The 19302-nt window shown below is 41.8% G+C and overlaps 1 protein-coding gene across 1 annotated transcript; it reads right to left on the reverse strand.

The window, feature by feature from the left end:
- Positions 1-5101: 5101 nt before the first annotated feature.
- On the reverse strand, positions 5102-11486 carry LOC145411153 (TWiK family of potassium channels protein 7-like). The gene is made up of 8 exons (XM_080281208.1): positions 11348-11486; positions 9396-9556; positions 7932-8076; positions 7499-7637; positions 6965-7094; positions 6223-6457; positions 5751-6054; positions 5102-5330 (listed from the first exon to the last, which is right to left on the reverse strand). The coding sequence occupies exons 1-8, from the start codon at positions 11484-11486 to the stop codon at positions 5102-5104; spliced, it is 1482 nt and encodes a 493-aa protein (XP_080137334.1).
- Positions 11487-19302: the final 7816 nt, after the last annotated feature.

A 19302-nucleotide genomic window follows, 5' to 3' on the forward strand; every position in this document is an offset into this window, starting at 1 on the left:
TCCCTACCACACCCATACCACATTTACCACACCTTTACCACATTTATTACACCATCTGTATCATACCCCCCACACCACCAGAACTCCTGCCATACCTACACCACATTAACCACACCTCTACCATCTTTACCACACCACCACACCTATACCACATTTACCACACCACCACACCCATACCACATTTACCACACCACCTATACCATACCTCCCACACAACCACACCCCCTACCACACTTCCTACCACACTAACCACGCCCGCTCTAAAGTTCTTACAGTTACGACTTACCACTCCTCCTCTCACACTTAGTCTACCACACCCATATCACACTTCCTACACCTCCAACACACTTGCCAAACCACTACCACATTTACCATACCCCCTTCCATAGTCACCACACACTTACCACAAACTTCCCAAAGCTCCCATTTGCCACACCAGTAAACTCACCATCACACCTTCCACCACACAGACGCTGGACTAACATAACACCAGACACGGCCTATAGTGACAAAAGACCATAAATCACTTTCAACACAGGATATATATATGACTTGTTAATTTACACACACTAGTAATGACTGACGACACTTTAGATTAAGAACATATTTTACGGTATTTATTAAAGGACATATATTACCTATACGGATTTACACATGAGATAAAAATAGGCTACTTATATCACAGGCAAAAGTAACTACACTATGCCAGTTGTAGCTCAGCATATGACAAACTAATTCTGACCCAGGATAATGCTGACTTTATGCATTTTTCGACACAGGACATAAGTGACCTAAGCTCATTTCACAAGATGCATATGTGTGTATGTATGTACGCTATGTATACCGTATGTATGTATGAATGTATATACGTATGTATGCATGTTTGCAAGTATGTATACGTGTAAAATATATGTATCGGTATGAATGTATGTATGTATGTAGCAAAATTCTGAACCCTGACAAACATGTTTTACGAAATCTTGCGCACATACCGGTAAGCACCCGGGGGACCAATAACTATTAATCTCAGTTTGATCCAGACTGATGTCTCTGAGGGGGGTGTTTTGGCCCCCACGCCCCCTGTAGGGTAAGCAGCAGCAAGTGAAGATGCGTGTCATATACTACTGAAACGTCTTGATGTCCCCTTTACTGCTGCATTTTGTGGAGCATTACAGGGTTACTATATGAATGCTATGCAATGGTAACGAACTTTACACCATACACTATAACACACCATGGGAGTTTCGTGGTCTGTCTTTCATGGCTGCATTTATTTATGCTTGCTGCACCTGAGGCATTTTCCCTCTTTAATATTGTTGCACACGGAGTATTAATTACATTAAGACCATTATTCATTATAATATTTTTCGACGTGCTGGTCATGTCATCACCAATTCCCTTACGGCGTAGTCTTAGTTGTTGTTGTGGCCCCAGGCTCATCTTAATGTGAACTTAGTGGACTGCAATCTAAAGTTACTCCTTTTCCTGTACACCATCCTCCTTTCAGGGGATAGAGATGGATTTGTGGGACGTTTGTATCAATGCCTGGTTACTTCTAGCACCCATAAGACTTTGCACACCTAAAAATTTTAGAGATACAGTAGGATATTTTGGGGAACCCCTGAACCATGACCTAGACAGAGCTCTCTGGGCCTTGGCTTGAGCCTTCATTCTGTTGCCTATGATGATTCCCATGAAGCCATTTCAACTGCGGAAAGACGCACTCAACCTAATATGAATCCACGCAGGGAGTTTTACGAGTCGCATTCTGTGGTTACTCACTCATTGGTTAAGCTCGAATCACTACAGAAGGCAGCATGACACATTAGAAATAGTTCAGGCATTACTACTGTTCAACGCACTATCAGTCCTGGGAACAGGATTAAAATGGAAGTCGAACATCGAACCTGCAGGGCATGGATGAATGTTTTGTGCTAAGATTCTGAACTTGGCTTATTTCACACAGCTTATGTACAGTCTCTTATCAACGTCAATGAAAAAATCGACCTGTCTCCTTGAATATACAACTAGATCAGTTATGCCATAATTCTCTTTCAAAACCGCACTGAACCCCTAATGAAACTGTTAAATCAACCACCAAAACTTGGAGTGTGTTTTGTTGCATACACTTGGCTCACGTGTGTGGTGGAAACCCTATTGCTTACAGGAGCAGCTAACAAAGAATGTGCAGTTAGGAAAACACTCTTCCCTATTTTGCCTGAAAATCATTTGCAACTGCCAAAACATAACTTCAGTCATATCTTTTCAAAGTCCGTGTCAAAATTAAATGCATGCCAGAGTGAGCAGGAGTTCTGCATCGCTGTAACCATTAAAAGTTCTCACTCACACTCACACACGTCCAATGGGGCTGGTTCTAGGAGTTACAGTAATGCCAAACCCCTGCCCGCATCCGCACACGCCTGCAAGCATTTGGTGAGGATATGGTCTAATCCAAATCCTGCATGGTTTGACCTGTCCCGCATTGTTCACCAATTCTTGGGAGGATACATGTTCTTATTCTGCCTACTGTACGCATTCTTGCAGTTTATCTGAAGGGCTCAAATATAAAGCAGCTGTGGCAAAGCTTCAGAATATGGAAAATTATTTTTCAATTTTTTATTAAAATTATTTCAATATGAAAAACCAATCTACCGTAAAATCATGCCAGGTACAAGTATTTCAAAACCTCTGACTCTACCTCATAGACTGAACTCCAAAAGCAGGAGAATTCTATGGTCAACATTTAACCTAATCTAAACTAGCCAAATCTAACACAATTTTGAAGAATAAATTACACCAGCTTCCTTGTCAATAACAGTGATACACCCAAAACTGCTATGTTGTGAAAAAGAACAAAAAAGGGGAAATCTGTAAACCATTTCAGTTTCAAAGGTCCTGCCACTCACTTACCAAGCACAGTAAAGTCTGGAGCTGCAGCAATCACAGTGTGTTGTGTAACATCAGTTGTGGGACGAGAATTGGATAATTTTTACCTTTATACAAAATTTCCTTATAAAAACCATTTTCCAAAGGGCTGATGTGTGATGTATTCTTTTCTGATATATATTTCCGAGGGGAACAAAATTAACCTAACATCATTACAAAGGCTGACAGAGTCAATGTAAACAAATATACTCTATGAAAATTAATGTTGATCTGCAAAGGATATTTTATAACAAAGGTGCTTAGAATACCAGACACTATAATGCAGGCCTATTGCTTCTTGCCAGCATGAGTTTGTTGAAAGGGTTAAAACAAAAATGGTGCTCCTCAACGATTTCCTGGGAGTCCAATTTGGCCACAACAGATTATTCGCATGGATGTTTCCCCTCTGAAATTCTGAATAACTATGGCAAAGGTTGAGTTGGCTACATATCAGGACGCTGACTGACCTGTGCTGTGCTGAATGGCAGGCAGGCGAAACTGGTGCTGGCGCCGGTTTCAGTTCACAACGACGGAGAGAATCACGGAGAGGGAGGTTGGGGACATAGCTGGCTTTTGTTCTTCCTCCTCTTGTTCTCCCTTATTATGGTACGGTATTGGGGACCCAGTGAGTTATAGTTCCAGAGATGATGCCTGCTACTCTTAAATACTTCCTTGAACACTGTCACTGAAGCAAAATAAACTAGGAATTCGGGAATCCGTCTTTCTTACGTCTTCTTCTTCTTCTTCTTGATGGTGTCATAGTATTCGGGTTACATTTAGGTAAAGTTTGCTTCTAAACAGTGTCTCTACGATATCACATTTTTCAGACAATACAATAAGGCAGAAAATAGAGTAATCCAGTGCTGGTTCACCGCAAATAACATTATGAACAACTGAATTATCATTTCAGCAAGATTAGGCTACAGCCAGTCTCATACTGCTTCTCTCAGACATTAAAACTTTATTGCACCATAAAAAGAATTAAATCATAATAACGACAATAATCATAAGTATCGCCAGCACGATATATTTTTTGCCTTTGTAGTGGTTCTTGTTTTTGTTGTCCCGGAATGCTCATTCGATTTTGAAGAAGTAAACACCTTCCACTCCACCTCCTCTCTTCCCAGGGAACTGAATCTCAGCTGAATGGAATGATCTGTGATGTCGTTTTATATATTATTTTTGTAATGTAGTTACCTATATAATCATCTAGGTGTCGATCGTTTATTGTTATTGTTTTTTATGTATATAAAACACCCATTGTTATCTTAAACCACTGATTTGTTATTCAGATTTATTGTAGCACTAGCGTAGATTTTTTTCATACTTCCTCCTGGTTATCCTATTGCCAAATGTACAAAGTTGTTAATAAAAGAGTGGCATACTCTTTGTTCCTCCATAAAATTCCTTATCCAGCATACGAGTTTGTTTCATCTTCCCATAATGAAATAATCACAAGCAATTAAGACCGATAAACGGGCGACCTCAAGCCTTATTTATCAGTAATATTATTTACTTATCTATGGCTGCATTCTGGAAAAGAGCATTGGCTTCTATAATACTACAGATTTACTTTTATTGTACTACGTAAACTCCAGACCAAACACAACATTATGCTAGATATATACTGTATAAATGTCAAACTAATACGAATATCATTTTTTGCTTCATCTTTGCCACCACCAGAGGATTTTATTCAGCTTGAGTTAATATTTTTTTTTTTTTTACGTTCGCTGGAAATAAGGGGGGTTAGATAAAGCCTCCATTAACCCCTTCACAAAGAGATATCCCCCTTAATTAACCTGAGTTAAATCGTCTGGAGGTAGCAAAGAATGAACATAGTGTCATCTTAATAAATAGTCTAATATCTTCTACTAAAATTTCACTATCAGGTTATAACAGGTATACATGGTATACTATAGGTCATACAGGCCTGTGTATAACCGTGCGTTTTCGTCTGATGGGACTGAGCAACTTATAACTTGGCCCGTATTCCTGTCAGGCAAGGAGGCTCCCTAACACCTCTTCCTAATCGATTTATTTTGCTTATTATAGCTTACCAACTTCCTCTCTGTTACATAAATTCTTCTATCACCATCCTCTGCATTAATAACTTACAAAAGGATATTAACTACCCATACCCAAAATAAATCACAAAGGAATAGGTGTTAGGGATCTAGAAGTCATCCAGTAGTCCCGGCACTTTGAGACTATTTCCACTGGGCGCCGTGGGAGGCCTGGACGGGATAGTGGCTGGAGGAACGGGACTCCTTGACCTTGACCTTGACATGGCCGAGGCTGACCTTGGAGGGGATGGTGACCTCGGGGGCGGCGGCGGAGACCTGGGAGACGGTGACGGTGACCTGGAATGTGGCGATGGTGATGCGGGATACGGGGATGGTGACCTATAAAAGAACAAGTAGTGGTAGTAGTAGTAGTAGTAGTAGTAGTAGCAGAAGAGAGCACATACCTCCATCAACACCAATAAACCCGATGACTTACTACTGCAATCCCTCTTTCCTACCTGACGAATACTTTTACGACCTCAAATACAGTTAATTTTACGGTCTCAGTCTGCCCTGTTACATAATCTCAAAGAGGGTATACCTCCACCAAAGCCAATAAGGTTTATGATTTATTGCTGCATATGTTTTTAGATCCACCTCAAAATCCAATCAACTCTTCCTTCATCCATTGCCAACCTGTTTATAAAATTACATGGAAATACGATAACAACTTTCTGAGATATCTTGTACACAGACACACAAATAGACAAACAGACGCAGGCGAATAGGTAATAATAATAATAATAATAATAATAATACCTCGAGTCAGCAGGAGACTTTGAACCAGGTGAGGGTCCCGCGTTTTGGTCGGGCAGGGGTGAGGGCGCGACAGACGCATCACCGGCCAAGCCTGACTCCGGGTCCTCTTCCTCTTTTTTCTTCTTGTCTTTCTTCTTCTTTTTTTTCTTCTTCTTCTTCTCCTTGTCCTCGTCCTCCTTGCCTTCTCCCTTTCCGTCTTCTTCCTCTGGGGGTTTCGAGAGGCCCACAGTGCGAGACAGCCAGCGACATTTGTCAACCAGCTGTTCTTGCATAAGGTTGATGCAGGTGGAAAGCAATGCCATTCCTGTACGTGTGAGAAAATGATTTACACACACACACACACACACACACACACACACACACACAACTGCATGAGCCCACGCCAATAATCATATTGGCAATATTTAATAACAACCACTCTCTCTCTCTCTCTCTCTCTCTCTCTCTCTCTCTCTCCAAGCAGCTCACCCACCTAGCAGAATATACAGGATACAAAACAGCATCTTGAAGGTGGCCATATGATCTTCGGTTCCGTTCAAGATGGCGTTTCCGGGCACCATATCCCCGTAGCCGATGGTGGAGAGGGTGACGAAGGTGAAGTAGGAGGACCCCATAGGCCCCCAGTCCTCCCAGTACATGAAGAGGACGGCGCCAAACATGATGTAGAGGGTGAGGAGGACGAGGTTGATGGTAATGGGCACGTTGAGCTGAGGGAGAAGGGTGATAGTAGTGGTGGTGGTGGTGGTGGTGGTTGTGGTGCAAATTGTAAAACGGATATAGGTCACGCGTACGTACAAGAGAACAGATAGATAGATAGACAGACAGACAGATAGATAGATCGATATTCTGAGATACAGGCTTAGATATGAAAACCTGCTTCATTTTTTAACAACGTATCTCCACACACCAACTCAAAGACCATCCAGCACACACCCCTTACCCCTCCTACAATCTTCTCCCTTCCGTCTATCCTTCCCCTTCCGTCTATCCTATCTATCCTTCTCCTTCCTTCTATCCCTCCAACTATCCATCCCTTTCTGTCTATCCCTCTGTCTATTCGTCTCCCTCCTCCTGTCCCTCGGTCCATCCTTCCCTCTATTCCTTCGTGTGTTCTCCTTCCATCTATCCCTCCATCTATCCTTCTTCTTCCGCCTATCCTTCTCACTCTATCTTCTACCCTCTTATCTACCTCGCCTACCTCTACTTCTACTCACATGTTCAGTGGGCATGTACTCCTCCTTGCCCACCTCCTCGTCAATCAGTAACTTCCGGTGCTTCTTGCTTGCATTCGGCGGAAGTTCCTCCTCATTACGGCGACTACGACACCAGCGACAGCAGAACCGGCTGGGGAGATGATGATGATGATGAGGGAGGCTCAACAACAACATCAACAACAATAACATTAACAACAATAATGACAAAGGCATTTACATAGTTATCACTCTCTCTCTCTCTCTCTCTTCGTCTATTTACCCATCTATCTATATCAATTAATCTATCGGTCTATCTATTCTACCTATGTCTGTCGGTCTACCAATCTACCATATCTATACATATATCTATATCATCCTATTTTTCCATCTATTAGTCTGTCCATCAATCTGTCTATCTATCCATCCACCTAGTCAACCATCCATGCATCCATCTCCATCCATCCATCTGTCCTCTCATTCATTACTTTTAAACCATGGCACACAAACCCATCCAAGCACAATTCACCTAAACCCACCTGACCACCCGGCTCCCACCTGTAAATCCATATAAACCCATCTGCTACGGAATTGCCGAGGTTGCCCAGGAAGAGAAGGAGCAGAGGGCAGCCAACAAGGGCGTAAAAGATGCAGAAGAGCTTGCCCGTGTCCGTAACAGGGTAGATATGTCCGTAGCCTGTATGATAATAGGACAAGGATAGGCAGGGTTACTATTATTATTATTATTATTACAGCAACTTCTTCTACTACTACTAGTACTAGTACTACTACTACTATTGTTATTATTACCACTATTATTGCTACTATACCACTGCAACTGTGTGTGTGTGTGTGTGTGTGTGTGTGTGTGTGTGTGTGTTAAGAAGAACGTCTCGCAGCTACGACGCTAAAGAGAAAAAAAAATAGTGGTGGTAGTAGTAGAAGAGAAAAACTAATAAAAATAAAGACAAAACCCTTGCTCTTGCCTTACCAATAGTAGACATCACAGTCATAGTAAACAGTAGAGCCTTAGGGAGAGTCCAGGACCACTGCCATCCATCAATCGTGCCATCATACCTATCATTGGCTACGGCTGACAGGATGTATGTCTCCAGGCGCCTGATATCCCCTCGCAGCTGAAAAGTGTGTGGCATCATTATCATCATCAAAATTATTCCTATTATTAACGACATTATTACTGGTGCTGTTATCATTATCATTTTTATTAACATGAATATTATCGTCGTCATCATTACCATCATCATCATCATCATCGGCATATTTATCAGTGTGTGTGTGTGTGTGTGTGTGTGTGTGTGTGTGTGTGTGTGTGTGTGTGTGTGTGTGTGTGTGTGTGTTCATAGCAGTAAAGTTAATAAAAATAATAATAATAATAATAATAATAATAATGGTGATGACGGTGGTGGTGGTGCTGCTGTTCACGATGATGATATACGCATCTTATCTGCCTGGTGTAGTTGGTATGGCGTCTTACCTGCCTGGTGTAGTTGGTATGGCGCCTTACCTGCCTGGTGTAGTTGGTATGGCGTCTTACCTGCCTGGTGTAGTTGGTATGGCGTCTTACCTGCCTGGTGTAGTTGGTATGGCGTCTTACCTGCCTGGTGTAGTTGGTATGGCGTCTTACCTGCCTGGTGTAGTTGGTATGGCGCCTTACCTGCCTGGTGTAGTTGGTATGGCGCCTTACCTGCCTGGTGTAGTTGGTATGGCGTCTTACCTGCCTGGTGTAGTTGGTATGGCGTCTTACCTGCCTGGTGTAGTTGGTATGGCGTCTTACCTGCCTGGTGTAGTTGGTATGGCGTCTTACCTGCCTGGTGTAGTTGGTATGGCGTCTTACCTGCCTGGTGTAGTTGGTATGGCGTCTTACCTGCCTGGTGTAGTTGGTATGGCGCCTTACCTGCCTGGTGTAGTTGGTATGGCGTCTTACCTGCCTGGTGTAGTTGGTATGGCGCCTTACCTGCCTGGTGTAGTTGGTATGGCGTCTTACCTGCCTGGTGTAGTTGGTATGGCGCCTTACCTGCCTGGTGTAGTTGGTATGGCGTCTTACCTGCCTGGTGTAGTTGGTATGGCGTCTTACCTGCCTGGTGTAGTTGGTATGGCGCCTTACCTGCCTGGTGTAGTTGGTATGGCGTCTTACCTGCCTGGTGTAGTTGGTATGGCGTCTTACCTGCCTGGTGTAGTTGGTATGGCGTCTTACCTGCCTGGTGTAGTTGGTATGGCGTCTTACCTGCCTGGTGTAGTTGGTATGGCGTCTTACCTGCCTGGTGTAGTTGGTATGGCGCCTTACCTGCCTGGTGTAGTTGGTATGGCGCCTTACCTGCCTGGTGTAGTTGGTATGGCGCCTTACCTGCCTGGTGTAGTTGGTATGGCGTCTTACCTGCCTGGTGTAGTTGGTATGGCGTCTTACCTGCCTGGTGTAGTTGGTATGGCGTCTTACCTGCACAGTGAAGTTGGTATGGGTCCAGTTGAGGCCCTGATAATACCAGAAGAGCTGACCCAGGTAATTAGCACTCTGATTAACCAATAAGGCCTTGGCTTGTTTCATCTCGTACAAGCGTTCCTCGTTAGGCAGCTCGATGGCTATGAATGCGTAGGCGCCTGTGGATAGATAGATAGACTGATAGAGAGATAGATGGAAAGATGATATATGGACTGATGGATTGATGAACTGGCTGATTGATGGATGGATAGACAGATAGGTATAGATAAATAGGTAGATAGGTAGACATAGATCGTATGGGAGAAGGGACAGATAGATCGATCAAAAGAAGACAGAGGATACGTAAGTATCTACTTTACAGAGAGAGAGAGAGAGAGAGAGAGAGAGAGAAACCCGTCGCCTAACGTCCTAGTGTTGTATGTGGCTCAGGTAACCAAGAGACGTAAACAAACCATGACGTGCTTGCCGTTAGGGGAGACGGGACTCGTATCTTATCGTTCGTTTTGTTTCTTAAGTCTCCAGCGTGCTTAAATACATCGTCCTTGGTCACCTCCATGCTGCTCGATCTCTGGTAGATTCCCTATTCAGTCCCTTATCCCTGAGGTCACCTTCTATGATCTCGTTCCAGGTCTTTTTCAGTCTGCCTCTCGCTACCCTCCCCCCGGCGTTCACACTTCTCGCTTACCGCATTCAGTTCTCATCCCCCATCCTCTCCACATGCCCATCCCATCTCAATCTGCCCCTTCTCATCACAGCACCAATACACTTCAGTCCCATCTTTCCTCTCAGCTCTTCCATCGTAAACCTACTCCCCACCTCCCACGCCTCGCATTGAAGGACGCACTGCACATCCATCTAATAATTCTCATTTCTGTAAGTCTGAACCTACGAATATCCTTTCTTTACAGCCCATACCTCACAACCATACAGCATTACACTCCAAACACATGCCACATGCAAAGATCCCTTACAAAACAGTTTAAATATGAAACGGTCTGGATAAAATTACTAATGTGTATACGGAAACTAAGAAAAAAAATATATTAATGAAATAAAATAAAATGAGCAAAAGTACGAGTCATTGACAGTTCAAGCACTTATAATAGCGAAATGGCGTTGATGATGCTGAGAATCGAGATACTGTATATTCAGAGAGAGAGAGATTAGTGTTTCTAGCCTTAAGGTCCACAAGAAGACAGGATCAACGACGATGGACAATTAAAAAGAAAAAAACGTAAAGACAATTCATGATACTGCTGGAAAACAAAAGTGAAATACCAAGATTCTGTCAATGGCTTCAAATTATCTTCAGGGGAATAATATGGCCGTTAAAAGTAAAATAATCTGTGGAAAATAAATGCAGAAAAGCAGGGTGACGAAAACCCCCGCCTGTTGCCCATGAGACAGTGTGTTGTCATGGCGGGATTGATCAGGCCTCACTGCTGCCATCCTGCGCCATATTTGAAAAGGATTCAGAAAGATATTTAAGCTCGGTTTGTTTTCACCTGAGGGAAGTGGACCTCTCACGACTTGAATATTAAATCGTGGCTATTTCGTGGGCGACCATCATCCACTCACTGTATGTACTGCAGTGCTACCAACTTCCTTAGGTGACTCAACACTGAATGACAAAGCCTTATGTTTCCTAAAACCCAGGAAGCCATTTACAACGCGGAGTGGTGACCATATATCCAAATAACAGGGTGATGTCAAGCCTCCTTTGGTGCTCTTGTTAAGTGCATGGAGATGCATATGCGACCTCCATCCAGGAACCAAACCTCCATACTCTTCCACCGCACGGGATGGCCCTGCAGGGGCATTGCTTGCGTCTTGTTTATGTGTCTACCCGGCCAAAGAGATTGGGGTTGCTCTGTTGCGACTACAATTGGCATCCAGGCATAGTAAAACCTCATATAACAGGTTGTAAATAACATTTCCGTTTGGCTTACCAGCGACTGCATACAGTGACACGATGAGGAAGAGTCCAAAGTGGCTGAATAGAAACCCAAACAAGATCGAGCTCGTAGACGCCTCTTTCCTGGTGTAGAAGCCGGTCTCGGCGTACTCCTCCATGTTGGTCACAGTCATGGTGGAACGCGACTCAAGTTAAACTCCTCCCTTCCAATGAACCTCAGCTGTGTCTTTTTCTTTCAGAATACGTGATCGTTTCGTTGCACCCCCATCTTGAACGAAGGCATCGGGAACACTGGTGCGCAGAATGCCTACGTCAGCGGGAGTTGTCGGGGGGTTTGTTGTTGGTAACCGATGCGCCGGACATGTAAACACTGCGTGGATATACGAGTACCTTAGCAATATCGCGCCACGGTGTCGGAGAAGGACGCCTTCATGTCATGGCATCGATATAACCGAGATGATCCACTGCCCGAATATACAAATGTCACTCATTTCCCTCGCTATACCCCGAAAGGTTTGTGGCCGCAGGGGGAGGGGACCTTCAGTCTGTAGTCCACCGGGTTCACGTTCATATGAGCCTGGTGTTGCATGTGCTCCAGCTAAATAAATCACTCACTATAACACGTTTGTTCTAACATGGCAAGGATCTCTATCCCCTTCCAACTCAGTTAATAACCAAAAGTAGTTAGACAGAATGAAGGGTGGATCTGACTGGAGTTCATATGGAACGAGTCTCATTCCCACATTGTAACTATCCTAGCATCTCTTGACGATCTCTCTCTCCCTGTGTGTGTGTGTGTGTGTGTGTGTGTGTGTGTGCACATTTACCCTATCCGCCAGAGATCACTGACCCCTTTCAGTTCGGTTAATGGCCAAGTGTAGTCAGGCTGGAGGGTCGAATTGTCTAGTGCGGTAACAAAGGAGACTAACTGCTACCTCATAACTAAGGCTCGTCGAATTTCTTGCAACCATAACTCAGTATTAAACGTGATGTTGGCCCAGTTCCCTCAAGTAAAAACATACCGAGTACACTTACATCACAGTCTCGGCCCTTACTTCGGTAAAAGTTTCACTATGCTCTTTACACCTCAACTTGATACAGATTTTCGTTCTCTTGCAGCTTACATCAACCATGCAAATGAATGAAAAAGTATACCATGGATCTATATCCTTTCCATGGTACTTCTTCGTGACTGGTATCACGTTCTGGCGGTAATCCACTGCTACAACTCAACATTCAAGATGTAGTTGGATATTTTAGGCAGTTGAAACGAAAAAAAAAAAAAAATTACTCCATCCATCACCATATTGTTTCACACTAATATATGGGATGGGAGGCTTCCAGAAACAGAAACAGGTTGTTGTGGCCCCAGGCTCATCTGGACGTAAACCCGGTGCAGGCTGAAGTTGCCTTGCTGCAGTCCACCATTCTTCTTTCGAGGGACAGAGGGGGAGCTGAGAACGTTTATACAGCCAGGCAGCTCCGCCAATGGTTATATCGAAGCCACTCACAGAAGGGGGTGACTACAGACGAATTCCCTACATGTCACACCGTCCTTTGCTATCAGACTGCCCCAGCGGCGTGGATATGAGGGAGGCTCTGGAGGGACTTGTCTCCCCCCTTGCACTCCACCTGGTCCTCTCATTTAAAATTTCGGATTGTTAAACATGCAATGTGTTGTGGTGACCCCCACCACCATCCACATAATAGGACTTGGCCCCACCTTGGCTCCCCCACCTGTCAAGACTTGTTTATGCCACTAGACTGCCCTCTCTCCAGCTCACACCCCTGTCACTTATACAACTCTCCAACTCATCTATCTACCTCATCCTCGGTCTTTCACTCTCCTCCCTCCCCCCTCCATTTAATTCACATAAACTCTCCTAGTCAATCTCATTCTCCACAGCCATACAGGCAGCCAACAAACACACAACGTAACTAAGAGTATTTATTATAAAAACTGCTACACGTCAGACCCAATACAGTATTAAACTCTCATACCACAATAATTGTATGTAATACGAATTTTATAAACCATTTACATTTGTAATTACCAATGATGTGCATCCACGGAAAAATGTAGTTGAAAATGGCATTATCACAATTCAATGAAAAGATTATTTTACATAACTGGATTATTACAGATGCAAAATGCTGAGTATAATATGTATTTTATAATAGGTACATTCTGTAAGCAAAAGGCAATAATGTGCTGCATTTGTAATTCCGTACTATAAATCACACAGTACTCTAGTATGGCTTATTAAGACTACAACACCTAGTACTGCATCAACCATATAAAGCTTTAGAGATGAGTAATACCAATTGTAGTACTGGATCTTAATTCATCTGAGAAAAACTGGCTTCCTGTTATGCTATGGTCACTTGGTGAAGGTAGGAGTGATGCATAGGATTGTCTTGTGGCTGTGTCCTTGTTAAACATGACAGAAGTCCCACTATCCAGATACAGCTCTTCTTTATCCACACCTGACTATGTGTACACTCAACCAGGCAATTTTTATGGGTAGGATAATGGTCAAGATCATCATCATCATCATCATCCTGACCTCTTTTCGTACCAGTCTGGATGCATGCTCAATCAGGCAACATTTACAGGTAGGATGGTGGTTATCATCACCATCACCACAGCCTCTTTCTGCAGCTAAGGATGGGGTGAGGTTCAGTCGGGGGAGCAGGAAAAAACTTGACAGAATGAGAATATATGCCATATAATTCTCTTCAGCTTAGCAAAGACTCTGAATGGAAATGGCTAGGTAAAGTCTTCACTAACCCTTTCGCTACAAAACATGGCCACTAAGGTATATGATCTTGTAAGTTCTGCTGTACCAAGAATAGTAGTACCACGACTAGTATCCCTAGATTCAACTGAAATGTGAACCCAGTGGACTGCAGGATGAAGATCCCCACCTTTGCAGTCCACCATGCTCTTTACAGGGGGACAGTGAGGGAAGTGAGGGACATTTGTATATGCACAACGTGAAGCCGCCCAGTCATATTGGTGCCACCACATGATGGTATCCGTCCCCATCGCCACAGCTGGAATTAAATATAATGAACATCATAGCCCTCCAAGGCATCAGTCTGAGTGATGATCATGCCTTGTTCACAAAGACTAAAATTCTGAGATGTGGCAAAACAGTTACTAAGAACTGAGGGCATCCATGGTGTAATGTCAAATCTGCTGTAATCATTAAACTGATGAAGTGGAGGTTAGGCAACAAATTTGTTTACCCATCGTACCTTTGGAGTTCCGGCACAGAGCATCATCATAAAAATAGCATGAGGCACTCCACTGATGAACCCTGAAGGTGCCATGTATCTAAAATGCATTATTCGATCTTCCATTTTCTTGGTTTTAATTTTGTCACATTCAGCATAACTCCACAGAGCTAATCAATTATAAATATGTTTGAGAATCCCTCCCTGAAGGATATTATTAGTACAATACACTACATTCTACAAGTGCACAGTTGTGTTTAATGGATAAGTGTAATGTATCACCTTTGTACAATGTGCATCAGCTAGTGTACAGCATTCTACCTGTAGTAAATGGTTGTTCTCTTAAAATGGTTTATCAATACGACAAAGAAAAATACCATAACTGTCACAGTTGTCATGATCATCGTCATCATCATCATCCCAACCCGGCCCTAAGTAGTACCTCATTCTTCATTTTCAAAACAAAAATAAATCTTACATAAGCACGGTAAACAGAACCAAACCAATCAATTTAGAGGTAGAGCAATCACAAACAACATACTGTATATATTAAGAAATTTATCAAACTATTCTAAACAATATACAGACTCTGAAACTCTACCCTCATAATTACTGTACTTAAGCAAACTACCAGTGCTAAAAATCTGTGCCATCGGACTCTCTAAACAATGGTTGTACCTGAATATAAAAACTGACTAGAGACATGCTATAGTACAGGTAAGAAATTTCAGTATATAAAAGGAATGCTGTTTTTTTTCTATATATATATATATATATATATAATGCTCCCTTTCTATTCTGCTTGGTGATATCTCGTGTGTTGTGGGGATGACTCAATCAGCATTATAAATGTCTATCAGCATCATTTATCCATTTCCTATTTCCACTGTCACATCTAGATACACACCAGCAGATTTGGCTATCCCCACAGCACTTAAGTTGCCACCAAGTGCGTTCCATGTGGAGTGTTATTTACGGACCTCTTTATGTTACCCACTTCACTATGGTGACATCTCTCATACTTTATTCTTTCTATTCCAAGACCATTTTATCCAGGCTAGGAGGGTTTTATAAATGGAATGTTTAGATCCTTCATGAATTCCCTTCAATACAATAGGTCTTCTCCCAAGCTGAATATGATTATCTGGAGGTGACAAGATTTAACTAGAATAACTTGCATTCTTTCAACTCTTACTTGGCCTTAACCTATCATCTCTCTAACTTCAGTGCCAAGCTGCAACAATAGATTAACAGTAAAATATGATGCTAGTTACAAAGAAGCGCTATGAAAAGGACGTAGAGGCACAGCACTGTCTTCTGCCCCTAAGCTATGTGAAGTAAGCTGCAAAAGGACAAACATCTGGGCCAAGTTAAGATGAAAGGACTATACCACCACAGTGAAGGGGTTCCCCATTTGATAAGGTGATGCCTGGTTCATTGCATCTGCTGCAACCAAATAATTCTTCAGTTTGGAAATGACTTTTTTCAAGCCAGGAAAGGTTTCTTAAAGACTATTTTTAAAAAGTATATTCTATTAACCAAAATTTCTTTATATAAATTAAAAAAAAATACAATACCTGCAACTAGCTTACACTTGTAAAGAACTATGTATCCCTACATTCTGTTATACATTTACAGAGAAATGCACGGAGTAATTAAGGACAACAAACCCTCACTGTCAGTATTCATTAGTTACGAAATTTCATCAATGCAGCATAATTTGAAATCAATATAATGTCTTGATATTGATGGCATTATTTTACTCAGCTTTATGAGACTTCTAAAAATGGAAAAGTTGACTAAAAACTGAGAAGAGAAGTCAAGGATATGCTGTACTGAGCATTACTTGAGCCATAAATAAAATCTGACTAGAGCAATTATTATGATGGCAAAACTATACTAGAATCTGGCCATACACAATACTGTATTTTTCTCATTAAAATTTCCCATAACTTCTGGATAAAAACTAAATATACACAATTTTCCTTGTAAGTTAGTCATGTGTTCCAGAATATCACCACTTCTATGCAACTCATATAAAGGACTCACTGAACTGCCCATTACCCTATTCCCATCACTTTAGCAAGCTCCCTCACACCTCTTCCTTCTCACTACATTTCTGTGTCCATGGTATGTCAATATCTTCTTGGGGCGGAAAAAAAAACTCTTGAGCTGATCCAAATACAAACCTTGCATCTGTGACACAACCAAAGTACAATATACTCCACATCTCATTTGACTGGGCTGTCTTAATCTCTCTTTGACTTACATCTGAACTGTGACTAGATCAAGTATAGTGTTGTACTAACATGGGCAATGGGGGATCAGGTTGTAAAAATATCATCTTATGATTTTCATTTCACTCTGATAGCATATTTTTTCTTCTTACTGCTACCACCAAATGATTATACTCAGTCTCAGAAAGACTTTTCAAATTGGAGAAGCTTAATAATAGTCTTCATTAAGGAATTGAATAGGAAGGCTGCCACAAATCAAGCAAGAGCCGCCATTTTAGGTTACCAAGGCTGATGCATGCAAACATTATGAAGCCTTTATAAATGATATGCTATGAACTTCAACACTAAACTAAAACTAAAACTTAAAGTTTGTCAAAACCTGAATATAATCTTAGAGTGGTAGCTGGAAAAAAAAAAATGCAATAAAGACTGAAGAATATAATGCTTCATACTCCTTAAGTTACAAATAATGGGCAAGAAGTGGAAGGAAACATGGGTGAAACAGAGCTGTTTTATTCCTGACTAGTTTCACCATTACCTTCTTCAGGGGAACTATATTTCACCTACTTTTTGCCACACCTTCTTCCAACACCTGTCAAAATGTCACTTATGTTACAAATAATATCAAGATTACCAGTACAGTATATGCAGCTTACTCATATATACCACAAGAACCGGCCTTATTAGCTAGGTAACATATACGGCACAAAAAGTGAGCTTGGAAAATAAACCATCTCATTGTCTCGTTTGTTGATAATGCACGGACAAAAGCAATCATCAGTATCCCCTTCAGACAAAACTAGGGAGTGGTTATTTGTATCATCTTCCTCTTCCACATACTTCATCATTTCACTTCAAACTCACCCTCGTTCTCATCTGTGCCTTCCTCTATATTCAAGATCTCACTTAGAACCAACCCCCACTTTCACTTGGAGTTTCCTCTATATTCCTCACTATCTCTTAACACACCCTCTCATTTGGAATTTCATCTCCCCCACTTGGCTTCATGGGAAATACTAACAACTGTTTTCAATCATATACACACACAATCCACAGTTTCTACACTTTGTCCCTACTCATAGACAGGGCCAAGTTGAAGCCAGAGATCCACATCAATGAAATACCTGTTATCTGTAGTTCACAAGCCTTCTAACCTGTGTAAGTAACTGTGTCATCATCAATGGTTCCTCATTTAACACCCTGTTCTTGTGATGGTGGTGGTGGTACATGTGAGAAGAAAGTATGGATTGTGGGCGTACAAGACACTGAATTTCACTGCTAACCCTAAAGCACCAATAGTGTTACCAAAAGAGAAAATATGTATTTATGGTAATGTGTGACCCTTGGAGTCAGAGGCATGAGTCAACCAGCTAAGCCTTTTATGCTTAATTAGTACACTGTACTATGATGCTGTATTCTTCATATTTAAAGTACAATATCTCAGACATCAGCCAAGATTTATTCTGATGAACAGTTAGACATAGATGTCTGTTCACATCCCATGCCTCTCTCATCACTAGTTACAGATGCTTGAATGAAATGTAGTGGACTGCAATGCATATTGTCATTCATTTGTTGGTTATGATATGTACCTTCGTCTATTATGTTACATCCATGTGTCTATGACGACAGCAATGAAAGACTGGCTGGGGAGGTGAAAAAAGTTGTGTAGTTGACCATATTGTACTTGAATGTCCAGTAATGGGTCAATGATAGCTTTGCCTGAAGCACAACAACTGAATCACCAACAGGTCACTGGAGGTCCATCTTTCATGCAAGATGATTTTAAGGGAATCGACCAATCACCCACCCTAAAATGATCTCGGATACACTAACCTACCCTGATCCCATACACCCCAAAGATGATACTACTGTATAGAATGGGCAGTTTTCATTTTTAATATTCTCAAAGTAAAGTAAAATTTGTCTACAATAACATCGTTTATATCAAGTGGCCAAAACAAAATGCAGTGGTTGATTGACTTTTCCTTTTGACTCCAGGGTGCTCTTTTTACCATACCTTAACAAATACTGTCATCATATAGTGCCATCTTGTAAGTGAAGCTACAGTACTGTGAATGAAGAGATTACATTTGTCTACATTCTCTTGCTAAGGTACAGTTGCAGACATGAACAATGCTCCAATCTTCATTGAACAATTATGAAACTTGTAAAAGTTTTCTAAGAGGGCTGTTTGGCTTAAAAAGTTGAATCACTGTGTTTCAGAAGTCACTGCTTAGTGTCTTGTTATTTATTGTAATGGAGTGAATCATTATTTATGCCCACAACTGCACAGTCTCGGACAAAATGTTGGCTTACTATTTCATTGGACCTATATCACACTTTTGTCTCTCACTCTCCTCTCTGATGCATCATATTAAAGAGAATCATTTATAGACAGAAAATTCCAAGCATGTCTCAGCTTAGGAATGCTGGCCAGCAGAGGGAAGTGACCAGCAGCAGAGGTGAAATATTACAGTGAAACATTCCAACCCTCTCTCAGCTCAGGAAT

The sequence above is a fragment of the Coenobita brevimanus genome, chromosome 88 (genome assembly GCF_032717465.1).
Source record: "Coenobita brevimanus isolate Jiangsu-jjx chromosome 88, ASM3271746v2, whole genome shotgun sequence".
Classification (NCBI taxonomy): Eukaryota; Metazoa; Arthropoda; class Malacostraca; order Decapoda; family Coenobitidae; genus Coenobita; species Coenobita brevimanus.

What these genes read in the sequence shown, in the direction of transcription:
- LOC145411153 (XM_080281208.1), bottom strand. Translation starts at nt 11,486, where the DNA reads ATGACTGTGACCAACATGGAGGAGTACGCCGAGACCGGCTTCTACACC. An exon ending in GTCACTGTATGCAGTCGCTG is followed by an intron (nt 9,557 to 11,347) that starts GTAAGCCAAACG and finishes ATCTATCCACAG; the next exon opens with GCGCCTACGCATTCATAGCC. An exon ending in GACTGTGATGTCTACTATTG is followed by an intron (nt 7,638 to 7,931) that starts GTAAGGCAAGAG and finishes ATTATCATACAG; the next exon opens with GCTACGGACATATCTACCCT.